This window comes from Leopardus geoffroyi, chromosome E2, assembly GCF_018350155.1.
Source record: "Leopardus geoffroyi isolate Oge1 chromosome E2, O.geoffroyi_Oge1_pat1.0, whole genome shotgun sequence".
NCBI lineage: Eukaryota > Metazoa > Chordata > Mammalia > Carnivora > Felidae > Leopardus > Leopardus geoffroyi.
The window spans coordinates 232,177-249,577 of NC_059335.1; the positions used below are offsets into that span (position 1 = coordinate 232,177).

The 17,401-nt window shown below is 47.5% G+C and overlaps 1 protein-coding gene and 1 long non-coding RNA gene across 2 annotated transcripts; one reads left to right on the forward strand and one right to left on the reverse strand.

The window, feature by feature from the left end:
• The first annotated feature begins 6,931 nt into the window (after positions 1–6,931).
• LOC123578444 (putative zinc finger protein 286B) lies at positions 6,932–8,488 on the forward strand. Its single transcript, XM_045441319.1, has 2 exons — positions 6,932–7,034; positions 7,130–8,488. The coding sequence occupies exons 1-2, from the start codon at positions 6,932–6,934 to the stop codon at positions 7,702–7,704; spliced, it is 678 nt and encodes a 225-aa protein (XP_045297275.1). The 3' UTR covers positions 7,705–8,488.
• A 5,438-nt stretch (positions 8,489–13,926) lies between these two features.
• Positions 13,927–14,840, reverse strand: LOC123577949. Its single transcript, XR_006702155.1, has 2 exons — positions 14,429–14,840; positions 13,927–14,185 (listed from the first exon to the last, which is right to left on the reverse strand). It is a non-coding gene; the product is annotated as an uncharacterized LOC123577949 (long non-coding RNA).
• Positions 14,841–17,401: the final 2,561 nt, after the last annotated feature.

Consider the following 17,401-nt stretch of genomic DNA (forward strand, 5'->3'; position numbering starts at 1 on the left):
GGAGGGGCAGAGTGAGAGGGAGACACAGAATCGGAAACAGGCTCCAGGCTCCGAGCCATCAGCCCAGAGCCCGACGCGGGGCTCGAACTCACGGACCGCGAGATCGTGACCTGGCCGAAGTCGGACGCTCAACCGACTGCGCCACCCAGGCGCCCCGTCTATTCCACTTTTAAAGACCTTTGTTATTATATTGTCCGCCCACCCCTCCCTCACTTCAGATAATACAGAATAATCTCCATATCTCAAGGTCAGAGCATAAGTAGGGGAGGGGCAGGGAGAAAGGGAAAGAGAGAATTTCAAGCAGGCATCACACTGTCAGCACAGAGCAGAGCTGGATGCCAGGCTGAATCCCAGGAACAGTGAGAACATGACCTGAACCGAGATCAAGAGCTGGACATTAAACCAACCGAGCCACCCAGGTGTCCCAAAGGTCAGCTGATTGTTAATCTTAATTCCATATACCATATAAGTTCCCCTTTGCCATGTAATATAATATATTTACATGTTCTGGAAATTAAGACCTGTACATCTTTGGGGTCAGTACATTCTGCCTACCACAATACATGAACATACTTAAAAATTTTTTGAACATTGCCTATATGGCTATTTGCTAAATCAAGGAAGAGTGCATTTTATATTTTGACAGATGTCAACAACGATTCTCTTGAGAAGCATCTCCAATCTGCCTTCCCCTGGCAGTGCTATGAAAGCCTTGGGATGATGATGATGATGATGATGATAGGAACAATAACAACAATAGCTCTCATTTATTTAGTAGCGTCAATCTTTATTTCTTTCTTTCTTTCTTTCTTTTTTGAACGTTTATTTATTTTTGGGACAGAGAGAGACCGAGCATGAACGGGGGAGGGGCAGAGAGAGAGAGAGAGGGAGACACAGAATCGGAAACAGGCTCCAGGCTCTGAGCCATCATGAGCCATCATGAGCCATCAGTCCAGAACCTGACGCGGGGCTCGAACTCACGGGCCGCGAGATCGTGACCTGGCTGAAGTCGGACGCTTAACCGACTGCGCCACCCAGGCGCCCCAGCGTCAATCTTAAAAATAAATAAATAAAACAGTTACTTTGCCAGCAAAAATGGGTTTATTTGAGATTAGCAGAGAATTGCAATTCTGAACATGCAAGCTACAGCAAAACCTTAGGCAAGTCTAACAAAGGAGAGGAATGTTATTTTATAAGAGGAAGGAGGAAGGTGGGAGGGGCTGTTTTGAAAGAAAGTCCATTGGAGAAAAGAATTCAGGGTGATGACCGTTTCTCATTGGTTGAGTTGCAGGGGCAGTTGATTTCCACTAGGAGATCCAATGTACATCTTTACTTGTTGGGGCCTGGAATTGATGATCCTTTCCTGTTGAAGATTCTTCGGTCGGCAGTTCTTGACTTCCAGTGGTACCAAGTGCGAGCTTTCCCTTGCACTCCACTTTAGTGAGGTTTCCCTTTACTAAGTGTCACAGCACCATGTACCTGGCCCTGTGCTAAGCACTTTTCATGTCACTTCTCATGAGGAAAGTTGTAGTATTTTCCAACTTTCACCACTGGATTTTGAGTTAGAGCTTATTCTGGGTGAGGATACCCAAGAGGGATTGTCAAAGCACAGAATGTTTAGGCTTGTCCCAGAATTTCTGATGAGGGGTTGGAGAAGGGACAAGAACTTGCATTTCTAGCAGGTTCCCCAGTGATGCTGATGCTACTGATCTGGGGACCACTGAATTAAAGACACATTTAATGTTACTAAAACTCTCCATGAAGGAGGTATTATCTTCATTTTACATCCTCAGAAAATGCAGAAGAGGTGTTCCCAGGGGCCCCTTCACAGTGCTGGTCCCTCCATGTTCAGAATGCAGGTCACGGGCGGGACATCTCTGAGGGAGGAAATCGAGAATGACCCCTTTAAGAGGAAGCTATGACACACCATTGCCATTCTTAATCTCGGATTCCCTTTCCCAGTGCCCCTCCGCTGCCCCTTGGGCGTTGCCCACGGAGAATTTGTCGGCGCCCCACTCCAGGCCAATGCGAGGCTGAAACTACACTAACCAGAAGGCCAAGGGGAATGGCGGCGGGCTATGGGCCAATCACAGAAGAAGAGCGACTTCCTGCGGCTCACGGGACTTCCGGCGCCTCCGTTGTGGGCGTTCCTTTTGCTCTTGACAGGTCGTTAAATAGCGCCCTTGGGGACCTGAGCTCTGGGCGGGGGCTGCTTTCCAGGCGCCTCCTCGGGACCCAGCGTGGAAGACAGTAAGGAAGACGGGATCGGCTGCCGCGTTTCGTCCCCTCTGAGGCTCCGATTGCGACGGGCGGCGGGCGGGCACCTGGCCCAGTGGAGGTGTGGGGATCGGCCAACGTCTCAGGGCCTGCCCGGGTCCGATGGCGGCAGCGGCGGCGCTGGGGGACCCGGACCAGCATCCGCGTAGTACGAGCCCACGATAGAGGGGAGTGGTGGGTCCCTGGACTCTTCTCCTCCGCCTTCGCCTTTCTTCCTTTGCTGCTAGGACCCTAGGATTACCCCAAGCCCGAGGTCCTGAGTCCTGGCCAGGGGTTATGTGGAAAGTTTCATAATTCTGGAATCCAGTGGGACAAGGTGTGGAAAGCTGTCTCAGGGTTAGGGACCAGGATGTGAAAGGTGTCCTTCGTGTCCGGTGGACAAGAGTCAGGCCTGACACAGCAGCCTGAGCAGCTTGGTCTGTAATCTGAGGGTGGTGTGAGTCATGGAAGGTTTGGAGTAGAGGAGGAAGGTGATCTGACTCAGGTGTTCATAGGCTCCCTTTGGCTACAGACGTGGGGTAGGGAGTGAAGGTGAGGAGGCAGAAAGGGAGGCCCATAAGGATGCACCTTTACTGGATCAGGTGAGTGATGGTGTCTTGGCTTGAGTGGTGACTGGAGTTGGGAGAAGTGGCTGGGTTTGGATCTTTCAAGTCAGCCAGATTTTATGATGTGGGTATCCGGGGATATCACCATGGATTTTGGCCTCAGCCAGGAGAAGATGGAAGTGAAGGGCATCGACTGAGATGGGCGAAGCAGGTTTCAGGGAAGATCGCGAGGCAGATTTTGACCCTGGCAATGCCTTGCGGACTTCCAGGTGGAGGTCCTGAAAGGGCAGCTGGACGTGCAGGTCTAAGTTATGCCGAGGAGTTCAGCTTGGAGACATCCAGTCAACAGTCAGCCTGTGGACTAAGGTGGAGCTGTTTCAGATTTGGGAGGGGGCAGCTTTGGCTTCTGGTGAAGGATGTCCTGCTGGGGCAGCTGAGCACTGGGCGGCTGGCCTGGGTACCCGGGCAGGGTTGGTGGATGTCACGAAGTCAGACGAAGGGGGGAACAGCCATGAGGGAAGGTGTGTGTGGGAGAGGAGGGTCCAAATAGTGACCAAGGTCCCTGGGACAGAGGCTGAGGCATACTGGAGATGCAAGTAGCATGATGGTGGGACCAGGGCTGATGTTTATTCACTTCTCTGTGGGCTCACCAACCTTCCTTGGCCACCCTCTTTGGGGCCCGAGGGTTTCATTCAGGATGGCAGATTAGCTCAGTGGCAGTCAGCTGGGGATGTTTCAGGCCTAGGGTGGGAGGTGGTGGAGCTGGGCTTTGCATGTGCATTAGGAGGAGAGAGGAATACTGTGGTTGGTGAGAGGACAGCATGGAGAAAGGCAGAGACTTGGAGGTCCCAGAGATCTGTGTGGCCCACCCTGGGTAGCCGAGAGTTAAAGGTAGAAACCGAAGGAAAAGCTGGGTGCTACCTCCGGAAGTTGGAACTTTTGGAAGTCTGGCTCAGGATGCGATCCTGGTTGACTTTACCAAGTTAGGCCCACTCTGGACACCCATTGGCAGAGTAGTATGTAGTGTGGCTGAGAGGATGAATGTCCCATGGGATGGTGGTGGGGTCTGGAGATGTGGGATACAAAGATGGATGTGTACATGCAAGAGGGGGTAGGAGTTCATGGACTGGGAGTCCTGGTAGCGGGGACCTATGGGAGATGAGCCACAGTTTGGTGGTTCTGGGAGGCAGGATCTGGGAACCCAGGGGAATTGCCTAGTAGGAGGCAGTGGGGCCCCACATACTAGGCCCAGAGCTTGTGGCAACTTATCTGCCTGCCTACTGTGTGAAGGAGGACACCGTAGCCAGTGGGATACAAGGAGACAGTGGCAGCCATGGCATCGGAGCTTAGGGAGAAGGATGGCCTAGGAGTGTGTTGGCAGGAGTGATTTGGGGGTCAGAGACTAAACACCAGAAAGGTGGCAGCATGTGGGGTCACAGGCCTAGGCCTATATGGGTTCGTCTGTGTATTTGTTTGTTAGTTTTTCTGCTGCCCTTTGGTCTGGTTGACTTAGCTGTCCCCCTCATCATGGCAGGGCTAGGGGACCTTTGAGGATGTGGCCATGTACTTCTCCTGGGAGGAGTGGGAGATCCTTGATGAAGCTCAGAGACATCTGTACTGCGATGTAATGCTCGAGAACTTGGCGCTTGTGGCCTCACTGGGTAAGGCCCTCCCATCCTCCTAGTTTCCTGTTCTAGGTTCTGTCCTTCCCCTTCTAACAGGAGCATCTCTGTCTTCCCACAGCTGAGCATGGGTATTGCTTCTTCCTCCGGACTATCTGCTGTGTGTGAGGAGCTGGGTCACGAGCACAGCCTACTCCTTTCCCTGAGGAGCCCCAGTATCTGCTTCTGAAGCTTTCTGGAGAAAGGCTCAGGACTGAGCGTCTGGCTGGCTGCCCAAGTTTGTCCAGATCTGTGGCACTTCTGTGCCCAGGTTCTTCCCTCTTTTTATTTTTTTAAGTTTATTTATTTCTTTTTGAAAGAGAGAGAGAGTGTGCGTGCAAGAGAGGGGCAGAGAGAGAGGGAGACAGAGAATCCCGAGCAGGTTCCACACTGTCAGTGTACAGCCTGACATGGGACTTGATCTCACAAACTGAGAGATAATGATCTGAGCCAAAATCAAGAGTCAGACACTCAACCAACTGAGCCACCCAGGCACCCCTTCTTCCCTTTTTAAAAAATTTTTATTTTATTTATTTATTTATTTATTATTATTTTTATTTTATTTTTATTTTTTAACGTTTATTTATTTTTGAGACAGAGAGAGACAGAGCATGAACAGGGGAGGGGCAGAGAGAGAGGGAGACACAGAATCTGAAATGGGCTCCAGGCTCTGAGCTGTCAGCACAGAGCCCGACTCGGGGCCAAACTCACGGACCGTGAGATCATGACCTGAGCCAAAGTCAGACGCTTAACCGACTGAGCCACCCAGGCGCCCCTGTCCAGTTTTCTTAACACTTCAGTGTTAATATCAGACATTTCCGGAAGCCTGGCCATGTCATGGCCTATAGACAGTTGACATGGTTATTACTCATGGGAAGCACTGTGAGATGCTCCTGAGAGACTTATTTTGTAACATTGAGTTTTCTTCCCAGTTGCAAAGATGACATGATCTCCCTTTGGTCGTTCTCAGGGTGGGCTGCTCTTAGCTGGGCCAGCTACTTACCCACCTTATCTTTTTCCCCGGACTTGCAGCTTCCAAGTCCTATGTGGTTGCTCACCTGGAACAGGGCAAAGAACCCTGAGAGCCTGACAGGGTGGACATATCTCCATACACTGCAAAAGAGGCTGGGATGGGGTCTGGCTCTAGTGAGTGGGAGCTGGAGCAAAGGTTACATTGGGGTATACTCGGCACCTGCCCTGTATCTACTAGTGTTTGTTGCTGGAGCCAGTGGCCCTACCTTATTCCACTTTCCTTCTTCATTTTAGACACCACATTCTTGCCATTTCTACTCTGTCCCTGGGCCCTGGGTGGTGGATGACTCCACTGATCTGCTCTGTGTCTTCCTTATTCCCCTCCACTCCCCCCTTTATGGGGGTGTCCCACATTAGCCCACAGTCAATGTATTAGGAGATGTGCACATATCCTCATAAAGACTTTAAGCACCAGATGCCTGGTTGCAGCTGGATTTTCCTGGGCTTATGCTCACCGCTCTGTGTCCCCTTTTCCTAGAGATCTGGAGCCTGTCTGTATTGGGTCCTGATGAAAGCTGAGGAGTTGCGGTCTCTGCCCCTCCTCCCAGCCTGAACCCCACCCCTGTGTTCTCATGTGTTGAGTGTTCACCTTCGGTGGCCCTCCTGGGCCCAGTCCTGCACCACAAGCTCTACCTCATCCTGACTTGATCCTACAGACTCATTCCTGAGTTTGTCAGATCCACATCTGTAAAGGGGCTGCCCCCTCCCAACAAAGCCTACATATACTTCACCAGCATTTCTCTGCCTTCAGGTTGTTGGTATGGAATGAAAAAGCCCCTCTTGAACAGTGTGTTTCAGGAGTGTTTCAGTTCAGAACCCCTAAGGCAGGTCTTTCCACCCAGAAGGACATGTGTGGCCTTCCACCCGCTTGTGACATGTATGGCCTGGTCTTGAAAGACGTATTATACCTGGCTAAGCATCAGGCAATACACCCTAGGCAGAAGCCATACAAATGTGAGACATGTGGGAGAGGCTTCTGGCTCAGTACAAACTCTCACCAGCACCAGAAGGAGCACAGTGAAGAAAAACTCTTCACATGCAGCCAGGACCTCCTCCAGCATCAGACCACTCACACTACGGGGAAGCTGAACAGGAGCCCCGCACGCAAGGAGGCCTTCTAACCCAGCACCAGTTGCCAGCAGCAGCAGGCAGTCGGTGCCACACAGAAGCCCTTCAAGTGCAGCAACTGTGGGGGAGCCTTTCTGAAGGCGTTTATGCTCCTTGACCACCTGATAACTCACTCCAAACAAAGACCCTTCAGATGGCCAACAAGAAATGCCCCTAAAGAGGACTCAACCTTTGTTCATCACAAAAAAAAAACACAATGGGGAAACGTCCCATGTGTGTAAGGAATGTGGGAAGGCCTTCAGCCAGCTTTTAAAACTGAGGACACATCAGAAAGTTCATACTGGAAAAATGCATCACAGTTGCAGTGAATGTGGGAAAGCCTTCACCGGAAACACTCACTCGTTCAGCACCAGAGAGGTCACACTGGAGAACGGCCTTATGGATGTGGCTGGCGCGGGAAGGCCTTCACTCGCTGCTTCCATGTTTTTCGGCACCAGAAAGTTCACAACCCAGAAAGACCTTATGAGTGTAGACCGTGCCGGTGAGTCTTTAGCTGTGTTGCTGACTTTGTTGAGCACGAGAAAATACACACGGGGGAAAGGCCTTATGAGTGCAAAGAATGTGGGAAAGCCTTCATTAACAGCTCTCATCTTGTTCGGCACCAGAAAGTTCACAACACAGAAGCGCCTTTTGAGTGCAGTGAATGTGGAAACGCTTTCCGGCAAACCTCCAAACTTATTCTGCACCAAAGGAGTCATACTGGAGAAAGACCTTATAAATGCAACCAATGTGGGAAAGCCTTCAGTTGCCCCTCCAACCTTGTTCCACACCAGCGAATTCACACTGGAGAAAAGCCTTATGAGTGTTCGGGATGTGGGAAAGCCTTCAGTCAAAGCTCTGCCTTCATTCAGCACGAGAAGGTTCACACTAGAGAGAGGCCTTATAAGTGTAGTGAATGTGGAAAAGCCTTCAGCTATAGCTCTAACCTTGTTAAACACCAGAAAGTTCACACTGGAAAAAGGCCTTATGAGTGCAGTCAGTGTGGGAAAGCTTTCAGTGAAAGCTCCATCCTCAGTCAGCACCAGAGAGTTCACACTGGAGACAAAGCCTTACGAGTGTAACAAATGCGGAAAAAGCTTTCCGCTACAGCTCAAACCTCTCTAAACACCAGAAGGGTCATATTGGAAAAGAGCCTTTGGAGTGCAGTGGACATAGGAAAGCCTTCAGCCAGAGCGCTAGCCTCACTCAGTACCAGAAAGGTCACACCAAAGAAAACACTTAGGAGTGTGGCAAATGTGGAAAACCACTAACTAGCTGGGGCTTTCACCTTGCTCACCTTAAAAGGATTCACTCCTAAGAAAACTTCTGTGAAAGGAACCTTTGTAAAGAAGCCATAAGCCAAAAGTCGAAACTTGAATATCCTAATACCCCTACCAGGAGATTGCCAGATACATGGAAGCTTTCAGGAGCTTCACCACACTTTCTGACCTGTCCAGGCGCTTTGCCAGATTACGTCACTGCCAGATGCCATCTCACTTCTGCCAGCCAGCAGATCTTCCCACAGCGTGTAACTATCATGTCAACATACTCAGGGAAGGCTGATCTTGTGCTCTCTCATTCCCTGGAGGGAGACATGAGTGATGGAAGCTCTTTGGGGGTGGCCTCATTTTCCATCTTTGCCCTGTCTCTAGTAGTTCAGGCACAGTCCTGACCTTGTTCTCCCCAGGAGGATCTGACCCGGAGTGTGAGGACTTGCAGAAGAAGTTTCCCTTTTATCGTGGCCATCGTTGAGTCTACAGATGGTGCCTGCAGTGGAATTGTCCAGTATCCAAATCAACCAACCCTGGAACTGCCTGCCTCCAGAGTGTGTGGTAATAAAGGCCTTACTATTGAAGCCATCTTTAATACTGGGACTCCATCCATTGTGTGTGTGGGAAATGGAGAATGAATTGGGCTCTAACAGGATAAAAAGGGAGAAGGTCTTTTGGGAGGCCTCAACTTGAACAGTGGGATGGCAAGGAATAGATTGCAGTCTAGGCCCAAGGGCTTCTGGGACAGGCTGAAAGTCTCTGGGTCAGATCTTGTGTCCTGGATGCCAGGACAACCTGTAAGACCCAGAGCTTTGGACATTCGCCAGTACTTCCTGGGCAGCAGGAGTTGGGTACCTTGTTCCTGGGTATGTCCCACATCCTCCAGTAGAATTGAGGGGCTACTGTCCAGGAGTAAGGCCCCTGATGTCCAAAATCTGTAGGTAGGTATCACTGCACGTAAGATCTTCAGGAGGCAGGTAGAACCTGTTTCAGTGGGCACAGAAACACTGGTTTTGAGGTCAGGGACACTGGCAAACAGAGGAGATAATGGCTGGTGCTATGCCTGGGCTACATCACACCCACTCACAAGAACTGGTTGTGTTCAACTCAACATTTAGTTGAGTTCAATCAGCCATGGTGGAATTTATACCACAAAAGATGAAGAAACAACAGCTCTTTGAAAACAAACAAACAAAAAGCAATTGAAAAAAACCTGATTTGGATTGTCTGCCAAGTTTGTGGACAGTGACTTTGGCCATAGGAGAGACTCTGCTCTGCAGGTCTTAGGAAGTCCTGCATACTCTCATCTTATCCTCTAGAACAAAGGACATAACAGTGGTATGTTGCTCACTGCCTGAGCAAATGGTGGTGTGGATTCCTGTAGCCTTCCTGCACTGGTCACTTCAAGGCCCTTACTGCACAGGGAGGAACCCTGGGCCTGAGAAAAGGGACATCTTGTAGTTCAGGATTTTTGTAGCCCAGCCAATATTCCAGGTGAGTGTAGTGTCCATGATCTTCATCGTCTGCTATTTTTTGCTGCCACTGAAGCAGGGCTGTCCCCGGGTACAGGAGTCAGAGATCATGGAATCAATATATGCTTGCCCCCATTTTCTGGTTTTCCAAGAGGAGTGAGGGAACCATATGTTTATGTGAAGCCTTTTGATTTCATAAATGTTGAAAGCTTCTTTACAAAACTTATAGGTATATATGCAACCGATATATATGGGCTGCATATCTCCTGGTTCAATACTTTCAAGTGTCAGAAAATAAACGAACCAGGCTGTCTGGAGCCCCAGGATCCCAAGACATGAAGGCTTTTGGTGCAGTGTTTACCTGAGAACATGTGGCAGGGGCAATGGTACTGCTGTTGCCACTCCACTTGGGATCCTCCAGTTCCCTGAAGCTGACCATATGAGGGATGGCAGGGTCCCAGGCATGTGGCAGGTCTGCCTAAGTGCTCCCCACATCCCAAGGTATGGCACTCCTGGACCTTCTGGGTATAATAATTGCCTTCTGTTTTCTTGTTTAAGTTTTATTTTATTTACTTTGAGAGACAGAGCATATGCAAGCAGGGGAGGGGCAGAGAGAGTGGGAGAGAATCCCAAGCAGGCGCTGTGCTGTCAGCACACAGCCAAATGTGGGGCTCAATCTCACAAACTGCAGAGATCATGACCTGAGCCCAAATCAAGAGTCAGACAAAACTGACTGAGTCACCCAGGTGCCCCAATAATTGCCTTCTATTAACATGGGGGCTTGCGGTTAGAACTAAAGCCCATTTGAACCTTGAGGCCTCAGGCTTCCAAGCAAAGGGATCGTGGGTCATCAAGAGCTCAACTCCTTGAACCCACGTTTTAGCTATGGTTAGACCTCATAACAGTGCTCCCAATGCACGAATGAAGTCTTTTATCTGCCTTCTAGTCTCCTCACCACGGCTCTCTGTACATCAGCCAACTTATTGGAACCTCAATATTTCCCTGGTGGTGCCAGAACATAGCAAACAAAGGCCTGTTGGTTCTGAGAGTTTGATGTCCCCAGAGGACCAATTTACATGGAGCTCAAAGTCTCCCCATCGTGATGAAGTACGAGGGATCCTTGGTCTGCTCAGGCTCTCCCTCCTGGTCGTAACAACTGCCTCCTGCCAACATGGAAGGGCTCCTTGGGATTAGAGTTAATGTTCAGCTGCGCCATGTGGAGCCCACACCTGCAAGCAACATAGGACAGACATTTGTCATCAGAACTCAATCCCTTTTCCTGAATGGTCACCTAGGCGTGTGTCTTGTAAAACGAAGTATTTTGGCAAAGAGTCCTTGATTTGGTGAAGTAGTCCCAATCTGAATCTGACTTTTGCTCTCCCCACCAGGGCTCTGTGCAAGGCAGCTGGCCTACTGTGTGTGTGTGTGTGTGTGTGTGCGCGCGTATGCATGTCTGTGTCTGTGGAGCTGTGTGTGTGCATGCACGTGCATGTGCCTGAACATCTAAAACAAAGCCCTCATGGCTCTGAGCACCTATGAACTGGGCTACTAATGTTCATCTTAACTCTACAGGAAGGCTGTCCTTTGAACCAGCCACAGAAGAAGGAAGTATTGAGAGATGGTCAGAGGCAGCCCTTCGGACATCATTTGAGCCCCCAGATCCACTCGGTGCCAGAAAGCAGATACCAAGTGGATTTTAGGGCTCCATGTACCAAAACAGACAAGACAATTCAATAGGAAAAAGGTAATCTTTTCAACCAATAGTGCTAGAACAACTGAATTGCCATATGTAACAACAGCAAACCTGTAAGCTTGCCTCAAGTCATATGCAAAAGTTAACTCAAAATTGATCATAGATGTAAGCATAAAACTCATAACAATAAAAAATCTAGAAGAAAACATAGTGATCTTGGATTTGGTGGATTTCTTTTCTTTTCTTTTTTTTAGTAGCAGGCAGAAGTTTATTAGAGGATAAGATCAGAAAGGAAGAATCATAGGAAAGCTCTCTTTACAGAAAGGGGACATTCGAAAGTGAATGCCCGAGAACTATAGGCAAAGGTCCTTGTATTAAAAGGTTCTGGTCAGCCCTCAGATTTAGTGTATTTAAGTATAACAAAAAGCATGAGAAGAAAAAGATAAATCAATTGGACTTAATAAAAATTTTTAACTTTTGCTTTTCTTTTTTTAAAATGTTTATTTTTGAGAGAGAGAAACACAGAATGAGAGTAGGGGAGGGGCAGAGACAGGGAGACACAGAATCTGAAGCAGGCTCCAGGCTCCAAGCTGTCAGCACAGAGCCCAACATGGGGCTCAAACCCACGACTGTGAGATCATGACCTGAGCCAAAGTCAGAAGCTTAAACCAACTGAGCCATCCAGGCGCCCAAACTTTTGCTTCTCAATAGTCACTTCAACAAAATGAAAATGCAAGCCATAAACTGGAAGAACTATCTGCAAAACAAATCCTAACAAGGGATGTGAATCTAGAACCTATGAGGAACACTTACAAAAGACAACCTGATTTTTTTTTTTAATTTTTTTTCAACGTTTTTTATTTATTTTTGGGACAGAGAGAGACAGAGCATGAACGGGGGAGGGGCAGAGAGAGAGGGAGACACAGAATCGGAAACAGGCTCCAGGCTCTGAGCCATCAGCCCAGAGCCCGACGTGGGGCTCGAACTCCCGGACCGCGAGATCGTGACCTGGCTGAAGTCGGACGCTCAACCGACTGTGCCACCCAGGCGCCCCGAAAAGACAACCTAATTTAAAAAAAAAAAAAATGGTCAGTGACTTGAACACTCACTTCACTAAAGAAGACATATGAGGGGTGCCTGAGTTGCTCAGTTAAGTGTCTGTCTTTTGATTTCAACTCAGGTCATGATCTCACAGGTGTGGGATCAAGCCCCATGTAGGGCTCCATGCTGAGAGCATGGAGCCTTCTTGGGATTCTCTCTCTTCCTCTCTGCTCCTCCCCCACTTGAGTTTTTTCTCTCTCTCTCAAAATAAATATTAAAAAAGTTATCATAGGGGCGCCCGGGTGGCTTGGTCGGTTAAGCGTCTGACTTCGGCTCAGGTCATGATCTCACCGTCCGTGAGTTCGAGCCCCGCGTCGGGCTCTGTGCTGACCGCTCAGAGCCTGGAGCCTGTTTCCGATTCTGTGTCTCCCTCTCTCTCTGCCCCTCCCCTGTTCATGCTCTGTCTCTCTCTGTCTCAAAAATAAATAAACGTTAAAAAAAAAAATTAAAAAAAAAATTCTCATAGAATGGACCATAAATGGAAATGTAAGAGCTAAAACTATAAAACTAATAGGAGAAAAATTTTGACTGAGTTAGGCAAATAATTTTTTAGATATGAACCAGAAGACAAAACATAAAAGGAAAAACTAACAAATTAGACTTCATCACAATGTAAAATATTGCTTTTCAAGGGGCACCTGGCTGGCTCAGTCAGTAGAGTATGCTATTCTTGATGTCAGGGTTGTGACTTCAAGCCCCATGTTGGGCATAGAGTTTACATTTAAAAAATAAATAAAAATGAAAATATTGCTCTTCAAAAGATGTCATTATGAAAATTAAAACAAGGGGCACCTAGGTGGCTCAGTTGGTTAAGTGTCTGACTTTGGCTCAGGTCATGATCTTGCAGTTCATGAGTTCGAGCCCCATGTCAGGCTCTGTGCTGATAGCTCAGAGCCTGGAGCCTGCTCTGGATTCTGTGTCTCCCTCTCTCTCTCTGTCCCTCCCCTGCTCATGCTCTGTCTTTCTCTCTCTCTCAAAAATAAATAAACATTAAAAAAAAAATTAAAACAAGCTACAGGCCGAGATGAAACACCTGTACATATATATGGAGTCTTAATACAGAATATATAAAGAATTTGAACAACTCAATAAGAAGACAACCCAAGTAGGGGCACCTGGGTGGCTCGGTTGGTTAAGAGTCCAACTTCAGCTCAGGTCATGATCTTGCCGTCCGTGAGTCTGGGCCCCAGGTCAGGCTCTGTACTGACAGCTCAGAGCCTGGAGCCTGTTTCAGATTCTGTGCCTCCCTCTCTCTCTGCCCCTCCCCTGCTCATGCTCTGTCTCTCTGTCTCTGAAAAATGAATAAACCATCAAAAAAATGAAAGAAAAAAAAAAGACAACCCAAGTAAAAATGAGCAAAAAGATTTGAGTAGACATTTTATCAAAGAAAGCACAAGAAAAGATGCCTGACATCATTATTCATTAGGAGAATATACATTAAAATCCCCTTGAGACTATTATTTGATGGGCACAGAGTTTCAGTTTATAATAATGAAAAAGTTGTAGAGATGTTTAGGAGTGATAGTTGTAGAACTATGTGTTTACTTAATGTCATTGAACTATACACCTAAAAATAGAAGTTTTAGGGGCACCTGGGTGGCTCAGTCAGTTAAGTGTCCAACTTCAGCTCAGGTCATGATCTCGAGATTTGTGGGTTTGAGCCCCGAATTGGGCTCCACACGGATAGTGCAGAATCTGCTCGAGATTCTCTCCTCTCTCTGCCCCTCCCCCACTCACACTTTCTCTCACTCTCAAAATAAATAACACTTAAAAATAGATGTTTTGTGTATATTTTACCACAATTTAAAAAAATCCATTGAGATACCACTTCACGCTAGTATGGCAACACCAAGTATTGGCAGGGAGGTGGAGAAAATGGAACGGTTCTACAGTGCTGGTGGGAATATAAAATAGTAGAGACGCTTTGGAAAAATTTGGCAGTAAAGAGTTAAACGTGAACTTCACTCGGCAGTTCCATTCCTAGAAACTGTCAGGCAGAAAGACCTTCCTCTGCTCTACAATCCTTCTTTTTTTTTTTTTGTTTTTTTAATTTTTTTTTTTCAACGTTTATTTATTTTTGGGACAGAGAGAGACAGAGCATGAACGGGGGAGGGGCAGAGAGAGAGGGAGACACAGAATCGGAAACAGGTTCCAGACTCTGAGCCATCAGCCCAGAGCCCGACGCGGGGCTCGAACTCACGGACCGCGAGATCGTGACCTGGCTGAAATGGGACGCTTAACCGACTGCGCCACCCAGGCGCCCCTCTACAATCCTTCTAAATGGACTTAGAACCAAATGGACATGAGACAGATTAACAGGAGAAAATATTTAATGAGTGCATATACAGGGAATCCACAGACATGACATTCCAAAGACAATGGGGCACATGAAGCTCACATGAGCTGAGGAGAGGGGCAGAGGTCTGAGGATATGAAAAGGAGAAAGCTTTTAGCAAGAAGGTGAAAGACGTTTAGAAACACAAGTTTGCTCTATGAGGCAGATAAATTCCTTAGGCAAAGGGAAGTGTCTGTTAATAGCTCTCTTCCTATTACAGGTTCTCCTTCCAATGTAAACTAGACAGTTGTGGGAAAGGCAGAGAGCTTTTCCTGCATCTGCTGGGTTTTGATTACTTAAAAAAAAAAATTATTTATTTGGAGAGAGAGAGAGAGAGAGAGAAGCAGAGAGAGAATCCCAAGCAGGCCCTGCGCTGCCGGTGCAGAACCCGACGCGGGAGTTGAATTCCCCAACTATGAGATCACAACCCAAGCAGAAATAAAAAGTTGGACGCTTAAGTGACTGAGCTACCCAGGCGCCCCTAACTCAAAATAATCTTTATGCTTAAGAGGCCCATCTTGGGGCAGCCTGCCCTCAGCCCCTACAGAATCTACCCAAGCAACATGAAAACATACATCTACAGAAAGACTTGTAAGCAAATACGCCTAGCAGCATTATTTGTAATGACCAAGAACTGTTGTCTATCAATTAATGACAAATAAAATGTGGTATATCCATACAAGGGAATATTATTCAGCAATAAAATGGAATAAAATACTGATATATAACATAACATGAATAAACCTCAAGAACAGACTAAGCCAGTTAGGCACCTCCAGAATAAAGTTTAAAAAGCAAAAACAAGGGGCGCCTGGGTGGCTCAGTCGGTTGGGCGTCCGACTTCAGCTCAGGTCACGATCTCGCGGTCCGTGAGTTCGAGCCCCGCCTTGGGCTCTGGGCTGATGGCTCAGAGCCTGGAGCCTGCTTCCAATTCTGTGTCTCCCTCTCTCTCTGCCCCTCCCCTGCTCATGCTCTGTCTCTCTCTGTCTCAAAAATAAACATTAAAAAATAAATAAATAAATAAAAAATAAAAAGCAAAAACAAACAAACAAACAAAAAACAACAAAAAAACAAAAAACAAAACCCTCAACAACATTATGCTAAGTGACAGAAATGACACACAAAGGGATATATATTATATGATTCCATTGATACCAAATATCAGGAAAGGCAAAAGTATAGAGATATAACATGGATTAGTGGTTGCCAGGGGCTGAGGATGGGAGTGGTTTTGGCTATATAAGTGTCCAGGGGCACCTACGTGGCTCACTTGGTTAGGCGTCCTACTCTTGATTCTGGCTCAAGTCATGATCTCGTGGATTTGTGAGTTCAAGCCCCACATGGGGTTCTATGCTGACAGCATGGAGCCTGCTTGGGATACTCTCTCTCTCTGCTCTTCCTCGGCTCATGCTCTCTCTCTCCCTCTCTCAAATTAAACAAATAAGCTTAAAAAAAAAGTGTTCAACCGCACATTTTGAGGCAATGGGAATGGGGTGAGATAATAATGGTTGCACAACTCTATAATTTTACTAAAAATCATTAATTATGCAATTATAATGGATGTATTCTATAGTATGTGAATTATACTTCAATAAAGCCATTTAACAAAAAGGCTATGGGCTGTTCTTTCCCACAGTCCTGGAGTTCCTGACCACATGGTGATGACCAAAAGTATCTAGCCCACTAAGAGAGGACAGGAATGCATAAAAAATATGTTGACTACAGCTGTGGGAGACATACAGATCTACACCTGCACACTTTTTTTTTTTTTAATGTTTATCTATTTTTGAGAGAGAGACAGAGCATGAGCAGAGGAGGGGCAGAGAGAGGAGACACAGAATCCGAAGCAGGCTCCAGGCTCTGAGCTGTCAGCACAGAGCCTGACACGGGGCTCAAACCCACAAACCGCAATATCATGACCTGAGCCAAAGTCAGACACTTAACTGACTGAGCCACCCAGGCGCCCCAACACCTGCACACCTCAATCCTGCAAAGGCCCAGACATCGAAACAGTTCACCAGGCTCCCCACACCTTATTTCCTCACACTCAGTATTCTTTACCCATTTACAGTACTCAATTCATCCTTGTACAAACACAAGTGGATGATATATTACCAGGGTCTGGCCTTCAGAGTGCTTCCTTTCACCACTGCTGGGTGGAAGAGACATTTCCGAAAACACAAACCATTATCTTGCTTCTTCCAGACTGCTGACTGGCTTTTCCAGGCGAACTCCAGGTGAGAAGCTTCAGAACACAGAGGCTTTCATTCTTTGTCAGAGAACATGGGGTAGAAATGCAAATTGGGTCACATCTGGTCAGAAATGCTCCATGCCTTACACTGTTGTGCCCTGTCAGGTGCTATAGGGAACCTGATAACCCGTCTGAGAACTCTGTTCTGTTTCCAATTCACTCCCGATAAACAGGACTCCAATATCAAAGGTGAATTAATTGGCGATGTATTCAGTATCAAATGGTGCAGAGCAGTCTGAAGTCATGGTACCAGAGCTGGGTAATGATAGCAACGCATATAAAGTATGTTATGAGTACCTGGAGAAACTCAATGAAGACATCACGGATGTCAAAGGCAGATTTCACGAGGTCCATAAACAATGGGAAGACTTCCCTAGAAGCCCTCCAGGAACTATCTTATCAGGCCCCTTGCTCAGAGCAAGAGTCACGTCCATGCCAAACTCAGTCATGGGTGAGCAGTAGGACATCACTTCAGTGGGTGCAGGGCCACCACCATCCTTCCAGAGGAGGGCAAGCAGGGAACAGGGGCCGCTTACACTGAGTAATAGATGACCATCAAACACAGAAGGACATTTTCCATAGCATCCAGAGGTGTGACAGCTGGTCACAAAGTACAGTATGGCCCCTATAGGGGCCCCTACAGGGCATTCGTGGAG

Excerpts from the sequence above, each read along its gene's own strand:
- LOC123578444 (XM_045441319.1), top strand. The coding sequence starts at position 6,932 with ATGCATCACAGTTGCAGTGAATGTGGGAAAGCCTTCACCGGAAACACT. Across the intron at positions 7,035-7,129 it reads CGGCCTTATGGATGTGGCTG|TCTTTAGCTGTGTTGCTGAC; the intron begins GCGCGGGAAGGC and ends CGTGCCGGTGAG.